Genomic DNA, 14869 nt, shown 5'->3' on the forward strand with positions numbered 1-14869 from the left:
GTGCTTCACTGTACCGGTGATCATCTTCAGCTTCAGCACGCTCTCAAACAGGGGAAGAGCATCCACAGGAGTTATAACCCTTCACCTATGCGTGATTATGTGCTAATATAAGTTGTAATATTATATTTATTTTGTATAAATATCTGATTGTTCTCATATATGATGCGTTAAGTTGTTAATTAAACTTCTAAGCGCTTCAGTTTATGGTTGTTCGTTCATTCTCTCCAGCTTCAGCGCGCTCTCAAACAGCAACATTATTCCTAATAGACTAGACTAATATTACAGATGTTTACTATTACTGTAATATTAAACATTTTTTTTTTCAAAAACACAGAAGCATTATTTTTTATAATTAGCACTTTTATTGTTCTCGTATCATTTCCATCAACAATATGGTTTGATTAAAACCATTTCTTTATCGTCTGTGCGGAGGTTATTTCATGCACTTGCATTCTGATTCTTTATTATGCAGCGTAAGTAATGCTGTTCAATTACTTGTTTGCATTATTTAGGTATATTATTTTTATTTTTTAGACAATATAATTTTTGGTAACATTTTACAAATAAGGTCTCATTTTATTAATGCATTAACTATCATGAACAAACAGAGAGCAATAACCTTTGTTTCTTTTAGTAATAAAATGTTTGTGTTTTGTAACAGTCCATTCACAGTTCATACCTAATGTTAAAAGACACAACTTTGGGTCTGAATATGTTGAGATTAACATGAACTAAAATTAATAAATCCTGTTGAAGTATTGTTCATTCATTGTTGGTTAACTAATAATAACAAAAATTAAACCTTATTGTAAAGTGAAAAAATGTGGCCATAGGAGTGTAAAATTAATTTGAAAAGGTAAGGAATCTCACACTGGTTCAAATAGGCTACTGTAGTGTATAGGTTTGATTTATGTTGAAGTGTTTGGGACATGGCTTTCAATGGTGAGCCTTTTGTTTTTGTAATCAGGCTCTCAGAGTTTATAAAAATTTGTATTTAGATTTATCGGCCAATATATCGGTTATCGGCTTTCAAATATTAAGAATTATCGGTTATCGGTATCGGCCAAAATGTTCATATCGGTGCATCCCTAATAACGATATATCACGATACCAGCGATTCTGTGACAGACGATATATTGGAAGAAAATCACCTACGATATATCACGATATAATTTTGTAAATGGAAAAAAAAGCATCAAAAAAGTCACATGATCATGTATTTAATTTATTAAAACTTCATCTTTTTTGAAATAGCATTAAAGTACAGTAAGTGCATATAAAGCTATCAAACAGCCATGAGAGAACAGTTTCTGTGACTAAATTATTTATAATAAAGAAAGGTCACATCACTAACTTATTCATAGCAGCAACATTTCATAAAATAACTAAAAATTCACTAAAAATGTACAAAAACACACCCAGTATAAAACCTTATATAATATATATTCCTGGCTTGTTTATTCCTCAAAAGTCTGTTTTTCCTTGTGTGGTATTTCTGTGCGTTAATAACTCCATAAGTAATAATAGTTATTGTCATTGTAGATGTGTTTCAGAGTGTGTCATCGCGTAATTCAGTTGATGTCACCTCAGAAGTATTTTTGTGTCAACATACAATAGCGTAATGCTCACCTATTTGAATAATCATTCAGTTATTTTGTTATCAACAATGTTTATTCGTTTATAGAAAATATCTGCTTGTAATGTATGTTGATGGAAATATGTATCAGGTCTGATCGGCATATTAACAATTGTTACACAGAGCGCACTGCAGTGCTAACGTTAAAGCGCCGCACACACTTTTGTAATCCGACACCGCTTGTTAGCAGCGGCAGCTCCGCTCCTTTTAATGCAGCTGCATTTAGCGCCTATATATGGTACAATAAGCTCTGGTTTACGGTTACATTATACAAATGTAACTTATAAGTATAGTTATACAGTTCTTAACTGTGTATGTATTAGGGCTGGGCGATATGACGATATTATGGCATATCGACGATGTCTCGCAAATATCTCGATGTCGATAACAGTCAGTGTTATCAGACGATAATTCACAGTATCATAAAAATGACGACTGATAAACTCACAGGACATTGCGTTGCCAAATACATTATAAATAGCTTAGTAGTTACCATACACTTACCTTTTTAGTGTTTTGATGCATAGCTACAGTAGCCTATATGTGTTAAAGCAAAACATTGAAGTATATGGATAAGATGTTGGTTGTGGTTGTGCGCAAAGAGAAGCACGTTACAAATTAACGAGACATAGGTTGGCTTGACTAAATGTTTTAAACAGCTCTAAAAATATTATTGGCTATTAAATTATAAATAGAATAGCCTATTAATAATACAAATATTAATCAAACATGTAAACCTGGAACATTTAACCTGGAACATTTAAAATACTAACGCTAAAAATAAAACGAGAGAGCGAAACCTTTGAAAAAAAAATAAATATTCAGGACACAATGCGAACGATATTCAATCATTTAGACAAATTGCTTTTATCAGTAACATATTCAAAACGTTTTAAAAAAAAATCAAAATATGGGTAAACAAACATCACCTCAAAATAACTTTATGCAGGTGATCTGTAAAACACCGTAAATGTGGTTTACCCAGCATCAGTTGCGTATGAAAATCATAAATGCATTTTTTAAAATCATCAGTAAAATCTTCAAAAAACTAAATCATCATTCAAAATTAAAACAATTGATTTTTTTTTTAATTAGACACCTTAATAATAAAATATAATCCAAACACAACGTTATTTAATTGTCTTAGCAGTTGCCATGCATTTTTAAAAAAATCATTAAAATCATCAAAAATCTAAATTATCATTCAAAATTAAAACAAATATGTTTTCATTTTTTAAAAATACATTAGGCTAGTTCTCAGAAATAAAATAGAATCTAAACACCACGTTATTTAATTGAACCTATGCATTTATAAAACATTAACGCAACAATCTAATGCAGGTTTCTAGACACAAAATTTTGCATGATTTTGCTTAGAAAGCCCTTCTTTAATGTGAATTTCGTTTTGTATAAATTGTATCTTAATTTTAATCAACGTTTAATCAGATAATTGCCTGGATTTAATAAATAAGAAGCAAATAGTCTATAGCAGACAATAGCCTAATTGCGGGAGCGATCACATGCTTTGCGCATGAACTTGAGCGCGTCTCAAATAAACCCAAACTCAGCAGCTACTTGTCTCACAAACATGAGAAATATGTTTATATAAAGCTTGAAATGTCCACTTTTAAACGTAACGAAAATAGTCCAGCAATGCGCAGTGTTCAATAGTGGCAACGATATGCGTCCGTTCATTCACTCTTGTCAAAGACGCATCCGTTTACAAACCAATCAATGTCCCACATAGATGAAGACGAGTGGACGCAAGTGTGTCATGTTAAGTTCTTCGCTCGAATAATTGCAATGTGAAACCAAACCAAAACTAACCGAATGTATAAAATTTATCAAAACATGAACTTCGGTTCGGACCTTGGTGCGGACTTTCAGGTGTGAAAACGCCCTACACTCTCCAAGAGCTATCTGCCAAATAATCTGCTGTGTGGCTCTCAGGCACATAAATCGTTCCGAGGCAGTTTGATTGTAGTACCCAGTTTTTGTCTATGTAATGAGCAGTAATTGACATGTAAGGTGTCATCGTATTGCTGCTCGACCACATATCCGTCGTAAGAGCGACGTAATCCGCGCTACTGATGTTAGTCATAACCTCAGTTTTCTCTGTATTATACAGCTCTGGAATAGCTGTTCTTGAGAAATAATTCCGACTGGGTACTTCATACTGCCGGTCAAAAGTTTGAAGCATGGACCGGAATTCTGCCTGGTCCACAAGACTAAGAGGCATCATATCTTTAACCAGAAAACGGGTCACAGCTAGAGTGCACTGTCTCCATTTTAAACTGGATTTATCGTACTTCTTTCCACAAGCGAACGCAGAAGCAATCTGAGTTAAACTAGAACTTTTCCCGCTTTGAGAAGCGGCTGCAGAGCGGGGCTCAAATGAGGCCGCTACACTGGATGGTGTAGCCTATGTGGATATGGCAGCGGAGATTAGTGGGCTGCGCATCTTTTTTTTTTGATACTTTTTTTTTGCACAGCCTGCAGATAGCCTCTGTTGGATCCGCTGGTTCTCCATTTGCATTTGGTTTTAAATCCATAATACTGCCAAATTACCGGTGTGCATCTTTTCTTTGATATTAAAGGGGCTATATGCGTTTTTCTGAAATTTAAACTCGCGACTGACACCTGTGGCCAAAAAACAGAACTGCTCTTGTTTTCTGCTCGCTCTCGCAGCGGTGGTGACGTCACATCCGCAGACAGCGCGGGAAAAGACGACCCGCCAGAAAATAGGAAAAATAGGATACAGGCTTATAGGTGCACCCACTGTGAGCGGACAAGGTGTCAGTATGCTCATCAGGAGATGTTTGAGTCATAAATGGTCAAATAAAAAGGCTATTGTTACGTTTATTTTGGGGAAAAAGTTGCATATAGCCCCTTTAAGCCGTTGTCCTCCATTATATGCCTGGAAAATTTTGACACTGACATGAGCAATGGCGCGCGTGGGCGAGGTCAGTGCGGAGTAGACGATATTATCAGATATCGCGATATTTTTGAAGGCGATTATCCCCCCCAAAAAATTCACATATCGCCCAGCCCTAGTATGTATATTTACCATCCTTATTTGTTCTCTCACAGAAACCACATTTATGTACATATCCACGCAAACCTGTTTATGCCTTGCAATTGGATGACTGAATAAACATTACTATCATCAAAGTTCACTCTGGATTAGCTGCAGTTCTTTCTAGCCGAATAATTAGGCCAGTTGAGTTCCAACCATCCCACTGCGCACAGAATATCCCACAGGCTCCGTGTCGAATGTGGACGAGGTCGAACTGGAAGCCATGTTAATCTTGGACTAAATCGGCCACCGTAGGAGTTGAAACGAAATCGGAATTGAGAGGAACAGAAACTAAAATTCACTGGATGGTCAGATACCTTTTCACCACTAGATGGGGGAAAATATCACACAGTGTAGCTTTAAACATGTACACTGTCAGAGTCCTGCACGGGTGAAAAACATCCTAGTGTGTCGGATACGGGTGCGGGTCGGGTAGGACAAGGGAGAAACACGGGTCTAAACAAAGGTTTTAAACAGTCACGTGCAAACGTATTTATATTTTTATATTTATATATATATATATATATATATATATATATGCGCATGTATATGTAGATGTGTTCCTAAAACATATATACATATTTTTAGGAACAGATCTACAAAAATATGCCTGTATTTCAAGTTGATAAAATAATTTCAAATCCATATCAGTTTATTTGTGGCCGCGCGGCGCGCGCTCTCCCAGGAGAATCACAACCGCGCGAGCGATCTGCCTGCACTGCAGTCGTCAAGATGGATCCAGAGGAGTTGCAGAAAAGATAGCCGCGAATGTGGATCTTCATCGCTGAGGAAGCACACAGATAACTGTGGTAACAAACCAAGCACAAGCAGTTCTATCAAAAAAGGTAGCTTTGCCCTACAAATGTCATCCAGCGTAGGCTGATTCACTGATGGCGCACGAGGTGGGAATGCATGTTGGTTGTGTTGCCATTGTATTTTATTTTTCCGAGACAGTTCTTGCCGATTACATAGTCTTTAGTGAGCTTTTTTTGTATCGTCACTACAAAATCCAAAATGGACCCAAACTTTTGATTTAAAAGACACGGGTGCATTTGTGATTTTTTTTTTGTCGGCCAGCCATTGCGCTCGTATTTCTTCTTCACTGTTCCGTTCATCTGATCATCTGCAATCTGGGAAGCGCCACGCCGCCACCACAGGAAGTCTGGGGGTACTGCCATTCCGGTAAGCCAAAGTGTAGACATTAATTTAAATATTCCGTTTTTAAAAATATCGATACTTGGAGCCAGAGTATCGATAACGTCTCGCGGCCGGAAGTATCGCGATAAATCGGCATATCGATTTTTTATTCTTCATTAACCACTGAGACAAAAGCGCACACGAGATGTAAATGTAAATTAATAGCCTGAATATTTAAAAATATGTAATATAAAAATATAAATACTATAAATATAAATAATATATTCTATTATATAGGCGGGTGTGCGCGAAAGTCTATAGTGTAAGTGATTGTTTGATGACGACGACTGTAATCTGAAAGTAAAAATATGGGAAATAAATAAACAAATACATATATATTACTGATCAATACCGATAAATAAAAATGTGTTTGTTTGTTTGTCTTTGTTTATGCTGTTCCATCTTCAGATCTCTCAGTCGTGATCTGATCTGCTCTCAGCAAACAATATGAAGGCTGGGATGTAAACCATAGCCTATAGTCTATATTTCCTTTTGCCAGCACTTTTTTTTCCAGATATCATTCCATTTCTGTTCTAATTGTTCCTGTTCTAAACGTGAAAAAATAAATGTAAAATAAACATGTTCCTTATTATGTTCAATTGCCTGCGCTTGTGTGTGCGTGTGCGGCTGTGCGCGAAAGTCGAGCGGGAGCCGTTTAAAGCGGTTTACCGCTGGACCGCGGGAATTTCTTGCTTTTCAACCACGGTAAGAAAAAATCCATACCGTCCCAGCCCTAGGATGCAGAAACTTCACACACTCACTGCCTGTTTGCGGTCAACTTCTGATTCTGAGTTAATCCTTTCTAATTAACACTGCATTACATAAAACAACAAGAAACGTTTGATTTCAGTCGGCCATTGATAGTTCAAAGCCTCGGTTACTAATATTACACTAAATTAATAAATATTTTGATTATTTTTGCACACAAAAACTATTGTTGTCGCTTCGTAAAATTATTGTAGAGTCACTGTGGTGAGATGGACTTTGTAACGACGTTTTTAGTGCCTTTTATGGGTCTTGTGAGTGTAAATGTACTGAATGCCAATGGAGGCCTATCTGAAGCCTTTCTCAGCATCAGCTTTACACTAAAATATCTTCATTAGTGTCTGAAGATGAATGAGGTCTTACGGGTGTCCAACCACATGAGGGGAAGTAATTAATGACAGAAATATCATTTTTGGGTGAACTAACCCTTTAAGAAGCATTTACTAGACAAGCAAAAGTTGTCTTATTTTGGGGGAAAATAACTCAAAAACAAAATAATCTGCCAATGGGGCAAGCAAAATAATCTTAATTCAAACAGAAAACAGGATTATTTTGCTTACCCCACTGGCAGATTATTGTGCTTATTTTAAGCAAAAACTCCCTTAGTTTTGAGTTATTTTCCCCCAAAACAAGACAACAACTTTTGCTTGTCTAGTAAATGCTTCTTAATGTAAGATTTTTTAGATATTTGGACTGAAAACAAGACAAAAACAGTAAGTAAGAAAAGCATTTTTTGCAGTGTAACTAATCAAGAGCAAAATAAAATAGTATGTGTTTGTGTATTATATGATACAAATGTTGTATTTTTTGACCAGTTTTAAAGTTACACTACCAGGGTTTTTCCTACATTGAAAATTTTTTGGCGGCCACCAAAACAAATTTTTGTCCCGCCAAAGCCTTATTTGATGAGTTATTGTGATTTATGAGTGATGTAGAATAGATGACTGCTGGCTTGCATTAACTGAGATAGAACGACCAGTTAGCTCCTCCCCCGCTCGCACGCTCTCTGTCTTCAAAATAAGCATTCGCTTTCTAATATTTCACATATAACGTTAATCAAAATCAAAAGGTCGGAAGACCGAATCCATGTTGCACGTGGCGCTATCAGACAATGTTTTCCTTTCATTACCGCTGGGTGGGTGTGAATTGCGCTATAAAAAATGTTGACTCTTCTCTGACCAGCTGACATAAACCATACATTCAATAAACGGGAAACAAATCCTATCCAGTTATGAAGTGTATTCTGTGTGTTGACAAATCTTTCGCGATGTTCTAACAGACGGGATTCGCACACAACGCGTCTGCTAATGTCCGATTCGCCACCTAATGACTCCTTTGAACCGAATCATTTTAACGACTGGTTAGAACTGATCTGTCCAACACTGAACTAACAAATCAGTTTAATCATTTACTCAGAACAACACCTGAAATGAGAACACAAGTGTGCTTACACAATTTAGCAAGAGTAGGGGTAAGAGTTAGTTTTAATTATCCACAGTCTTTCAGCTTATTTATGTTCACAATGTGTAGTAAAATAAATAGCCTAAAATCATTTAGTTTAGACTGGAGTGAGGTGAACCCAGAACAAAGTTGTTATTAGCTAGCTGATCATTTTATGAAATTGTATATGGCAGAAAATTAGGCTATTTGATCATTTTTTAATACTACTTTTTAATATTGATATGATTATATACCAAAACTATTATCTGTAAATTGTGTAAAAAATAAGGTATCAAAATAAGATAAGCAAAAATTACAAATTTTCTTTGAATTTATCTAAAATGTATTGTCAGTATTGCGCTTGCAGATCACGTGGGTAGGGTACTTTTTTACTGTGTGTGTGTGTGTGTGTGTGTGTGTGTGTGTGTGTGTGTGTGTGTGTGTGTGTGTGTGTGTGTGTGTGTGTGTGTGTGTGTATGGATGACCATGTCTGTCAGCCACCACCGAAGACCATTTTTGACCCAGGAAAAACCCTGACTACATTTTCTTCCTGGAATCCACCTTGAAATCCCGTTGGGATCAGGAAAATTCAGTTTTTTTGGATCAAAGTTATCCAAATCCTACTGACAAGTTTTGAACAACACAAACTGAAGGTTTGATCCAGATTAAAACCAGGATTGGATTCCGTGATCTAATCTGATTTCAGATGACTTCTTTCCCTTTTGAACAACCCATTTGATCCAATCCGATAACCAAAATCTGATCAGCTTACCTTTGAACAACTGGCCCAATATATTGTCTTTATATTTAGAGTACAGAGTGCACTTTTCTGTCCAGCCTGACCGATAGCATCACCCGTACTTAAATCCTTCTCTGGCGACCTGATGAGGTGCGAGTAAATGTCCGGGTAAGACACCTATGGCCACTGGGTGGGGTTGTTACACCAATTTGGCACTGGGAGAATGAGGGACATGTTTTTAAATTGCCCAGATGAAGTGTGTGGATGTCTTTCACGCTCTATGGCAGGCCGGCTGGACATATAATCACTTGATGTGTTCTTAAATTCACGCCTGCCGGCTGTGTACGGACGCTTTGTGCCGCCATTTTGTATTGAAGTCTATGGGAAGTCTAGTTTATTTTCCCCTAAAATGGTGCGGTGACGAAATTGACAGTTAAGTTCCTGGATGTGCCAGTAGTCCGTATCACAGATTTTGGGCCCTATCACACACCCGTTATTAGTGTGAGCGGTCCTTACAGGGTTAGTTCACCCCAAAATGACGTTTCTGTCATTAATTACTAACCATAACAATTTCTTCTCGTCTGTGTCAGTCTCCGATGCGGATCACGTAGTGAACACAGTGCAGCGCTTCCGGTTCTACAGCAGAACGCCGCGCATGCGTCGTGGAGATCACTTCATCAGAGACGAATGTGTTGAATAAGTTGTTATTCTGTTTGTTTTATGCGCACAAAAAGTATTTTCGTCGCTTCATAACATGAAGGTTGAGCCACTGGAGTCGGATGGACTATTTTAACGAAATGAGGGTGAGTAATTAATGATCACTTTGGGGTGAGCTAACCCTTTAAGAGTGTAACCGAACCGCGAGATCGACCAATCACACAACGCAGTACGTCTGAAAGACACATAACATCATAAAACAAGTCTTAATTTACATTTTATTGCCTATGATATCGGATGTATACTGATTTTTTGCATACAGTTGTTGTCACATTGCTGCAGGCCACTAAACACGTTGTTTTTGTCTGTTGTTCGGCTTTATAACGGCTGAATGTGGGTTAAAAGCGTGAAATGTCGTGTTAATAACCGCGCTGTGTGTAAAACACACGGCCATTTTATGCATAAAGCACGAAAGCGACTTACCTCGCGTCCACTTGTTGTAAATGTTCGCGCCGTTGACGCGGTGACGCGCAATCAGTGACGCCATCAATCAGGCGGACAGGTTCACGCGCAGCAAATACAGGGCTCGACATTAACGCTTGTCCGGGACAAGGGGATTTTTTTGAAGGGGCAAATGAAAAATAATTTTACTTGCCCGACGGACATGAATGATTCTGCATCAGTTAGAGTCAGTGGAGATCGATAGTGGATAATAATATAAAACGAACTGACGTTAACAAAGTTGAGGCTCGCGCAGCCTCTCGAGGAGAAAACCAATGAGCGCCGCTCACACAGAGAAACTCAGTTAACATTCACGGTTAAAATTGTGCAGTTTTTATATTTATAACATATGATAGTTATAAACAACATCACACTAACAAGAGTGTCGTTTTCCTGAATACCATCACGACTGAAAATGACACTGATTTCATACGCCAGTTCCATAAACAATTCATTAACATTAAGTCACTTACAATTTAGATGGAATATGGACTGTTTTTGTTCTATTTCAGCAGCGAAAATAGTTCCAAACAAATATCGCAGCAGAACCGTAACGCGTCTCACATCAACAGCGTGTGCGTTACTGAATGATTCAGCGTTTTAATGAATCGGTTGAATCAAAGATTCAATGAACTATTCGTAAATGACAGCTCTTGAATGAATCAGCCATTTGAACGAATCGACTCAATGACTCGCTCATTCAGACGGTCACAGCGCCACCTACTGGTGCTTTAGTTTCATCTTTCCAACATTTCTTACTTGTATATTCAAAAATACTTAAAATAATCTCATAATTAATAAATCTCATAAATAATAGTAATAAAAAAAAATCTTGTTTATTATTGATGGATGTCATATGAATACTAAATATAGATATGTTTGTATATGAAATATCCAGTGGCTTTTTCAGGCCATGTTTGTTAGCTTTGAAGCTAATCTAATGCTAGTGTACTCCTGGGGGAAAAAACAACTTTAAGCAGATAATATGGATATAAAATACAATCTTTCTCTCAGGAAAACAGACCTGAGTATTGATGACATTAACTTTGGCTCTTTGGCTATGTCAAATGCTTTCTATAGTCAAATGTTTTTTTATCTTATTTTAAAACAACAACAGCTTTTGTGCTCATAGAAGAAGGCCATGGCTTTCGGGTGAACTAGTCCCTCAAAATGTCAGGTGATGAACAAACAATACACTTGATCTTTAAGATGACGATGATTATAACTCATTGGACCTCTGAGAATCCTTGTGACATTTCATGAATTGATCAAATGCTCTTTAAAAGCCCTCGGCCCCTAGCTTTGAACAGAAACGACTCAATCCTCTGACATGAACGATCAGCCCAATAATTCAGCAAATGTGTGTTTAAACATCAGGGTTCATACTGGTGCGGTTATCCCAGAGTTTTACAGGCTTTCTTTTTAATTATGTACCTGTGCAGGTCTTTTGACATTATCATCATGTTATCATTTAAATGTAATTAGCATGCGTATAGAGGCGACTGTTTTTGCTGTATATTAATTACAGTAGGCTATGATAGGGAAAGTAATAAATAATCAGATACTACAGATATAGTGCATCATGCCGTTTTATAGTCATGATGTTTCTGTGCACACAGAACTCTCATAAATTCCTGGGGAAATGAATGTGTTTACAGTGTTTACAACACAAAAACATAAGAGCCGAGGTGTTATACATCCTTCTCATTTACTCAGTACATCAAATCTTCAACAGCATATCGACGGCTCTATGAAAGCAGTCATTTAAAGGAACAGATAATGTCATTATTCTGGAGAATAGCCATTCTTTCCCATGCAATTACAGTGAATGAGGACTTCTGGCAAGGCAACAGGTCAACTTTTAGACCCAGCCCTGATGTTTTATATGCTATTTTTTACACAACACATGTTGAACTGCACCAGTGCTTCATTTTTAGTGGCTGTATTTTAACATGTATATATTCAAGCAGTGAATATTTCAACCGGAAACATTTGCCACTTAATTTTATCATTTAAAAAAAGTTCAGGTCCAAAATATTATTTATTAAGTCTCATGACAGACAGAGGTGTGCAAAGTTTATAAATATTCAGTTAAAATGAATGAACAAACATTTTTCAAGTATCTGTACTTTACCAGAGCAGGATTTCAGTATTAGGCAAGTTTTAATATAGCACATTTCACACACATTGGTCATTCAAAGTGCTTTACATGAAAAGGAAAGAATAATAAAAAGAGGGTGCATACAAGATTGACATAAAATGCATTAAAACAGTTAAAAATAAAATAAAAACAAGAAAAATAATTCAAAAGAGTACATAAAAAATAAAGTGCAATCAGTAAATTCAGTAAATGCAAAGCTAAACAGATGTTTTGAGTCTGAATAAAAACCCTATTGAGGGTATGATTTATATATACTACTAGGTATATTTAACTTTTTCACTAGGTTTGTATACTAGGATAGGCATGAGCAATACTACACTGCCGATCAAGTCAATCCCTGAATATTGAATACATTTCTTTCTTTTTTTTCTTCAAATAATCATCTAATATTCATTCATGAAGAATATAGACATACCTTGTATTACTATCTTTGCTTAGACTGGCAATATATAGGTAAAAGTTTGTTTACATATTTTTTCAACACATAAAACACTATTATTCTTTTAACACATTTATCATGTTCATGAAATTGAAATGACCATTATATTCAGTAGATGGCAGCAGAGGATCACTAGCTCATTTGCCATTTTCCGGTTTCGCTTTTGGATTTATTATAAAATGAATATTATAACAAATTTGAGCAATGTTATTGCACTGAAGTATGAATGAATGCACATAGGTTGTCTTCTGCTGCACGCTGAATAACGCAGACCAAAATACACAGATAAGCCAAAGCTTTTAAAACTTCATGGCCCGGTTTCACAGACAGGGCTTAGACTAAGCCAGGATTAGGCCTTAGTTCAATTAGGACATTTAAGTAACTTTTATAAACGTGCCCAAGAAAAAAACATTACTGGTGTGCATCTTGAGACAAAACAATGCCACTGACATATTTTAAGATTTCTCAGTGCAAGATTCTTTCAGTTAAAATAGCTCAAACATGCATTTTAGTCTAGGATTAGCTTAAGCATTGTCTGTGAAACCGGGGGCTAATGAGCTTTAAAGGGGACGGATGCGATCACGAATTAGTGTACATGTTACAGAGCTAATGGCAAATATTAAGGGGGCTGTGTGGAAATGTGGAACAAGTCATTTGAATGAATTACTGATGACTTGTTCATTAACCTCCTGGGACCTAGGAATAGACTTTTGTCCACTGTAGTGGACATTATATTTTAGTGAATTTCTCTGACATCATACATGTCACAGTTTTAATGTCCTGTAAAGAGCACATTCGGGGCTTTGCACAGATACCACATGTTTGGAGGTTTCATCAGGACAACAACTTCTTCTTGGTCTTTAAAAACGGCTGACATTAATGTTTAGCACTCTTATGGAAATATGATAATATTTTTTAATTATAATTTGAATCGGATTAATTTTCAAATTGTTTGTTATAAATCAACATCTCAAGAAAATGTTATGGGGTTTCTAATCAAAATATGACTTTTTGTTACAAAACAGGCCATTGATTTCATAAATGTCCACTGTAGAGACGCCAGGAGTTAAATCATGTTTATCAGGCATTTTGGAGACACAACAAGTGAATAGGGAAAGAAATTACATATCAATATTCCTATGAAATATTAGATATTATTATGAAAATGTTGCCAATTATAACTCCCATTATTACACTTATTTTTTCATTACATGTTGCACCAAGAACACATTAATATGCAAATGAGATGCAGTGTATAGATACATGGTATTGAATGGGAAAACCCAAGTATGGCCATTTTACCCACATATTTCATAAAGCAAAATGGTTTAGCAATGCATTTCATTAGAATCATCTTTAAACAAAGTTTGAATAAAAAAATAAAATAAAAATTCCATTGTTTTTGCCTATACATGCAATTTCATTAAATTTTTTAAACAACCGAGTCCTGGTGTCCACTACAGAGGACATTTCATAACATATGAATGAAATATCATTTTTCAAAAATGTTGCTCTAAAGAATGTAATGACATGAAAAAATACTAAATTCAAAAACCTTTTTTTTTTCTGGGTCCCAGGAGGTTAAAGGATTAGTTCACTTCAAAACGAAAATTTCCTGATATTTTACTCTCATCCAAGATGTTCATGTCTTTCTTTCTTCAGTGGAAAGGAAATGAAGTTTTTTGAGGAAAACATTCCAGGATTTTTCTGCACATAATGGACTTCAATGTGAACCAACGGCTGAAGGTCCAAATCACTGCAGTTTCAGAGGAAGAGCTTCAGAGGCTCTGACCGATCCCAGAGGAATAGAGTCTGATCTAGAGGAACCATCGGCCACATTTACAACACAAATTGTAAAAATGTATAAACTTTTTAACCTAAATTGCTCATCTTGTCATTCTTGTGTTGCGACACAAATTGCGTAATCCAAGGTTATTATAGTTTTGCATTTTTAAATTAGTTTTTATTTTATTATCGTTTTGAATTTTGCTACAAATTTCAGTTTAGTTTTAGTTAGTTTTATAAATTGTTTTGCTAGTTTTAGTTTAGTTTTTATTTTGTAAACACATTTCTATTTAGTTTTTATATATTTCGTTTCAGTTTTAGTTTTAGTAATTATAGTTTAGCTAGTTACCACAAGGAAGTGTAAAGACCAAATCAAGATTTTTTATTCCAGCAAAGTTTAATGTTTGCACAGATTAGAGTTAACTCTTCTGCAGACATCTTAATAACAATAAAATAATGGAATACAGATGTTT

The 14869-nt window shown here is 36.0% G+C and overlaps 1 protein-coding gene across 1 annotated transcript in view; it reads right to left on the reverse strand.

Moving 5' to 3' along the window:
• The window catches only part of tdrd12 (tudor domain containing 12), a gene marked incomplete at both ends in the record, with an annotated part of 81595 nt that extends 77720 nt beyond the window's left edge, over positions 1-3875 (reverse strand). Inside the window, one exon of the mRNA XM_079808812.1 lies at positions 3624-3875. Coding sequence (XP_079664938.1) covers positions 3624-3875 — 252 coding nt within the window. The remainder of the gene's footprint in view (positions 1-3623) is intronic.
• Positions 3876-14869: the final 10994 nt, after the last annotated feature.

Source organism: Gobio gobio (genome assembly GCF_949357685.1).
Source record: "Gobio gobio genome assembly, chromosome: 25".
Classification (NCBI taxonomy): Eukaryota; Metazoa; Chordata; class Actinopteri; order Cypriniformes; family Gobionidae; genus Gobio; species Gobio gobio.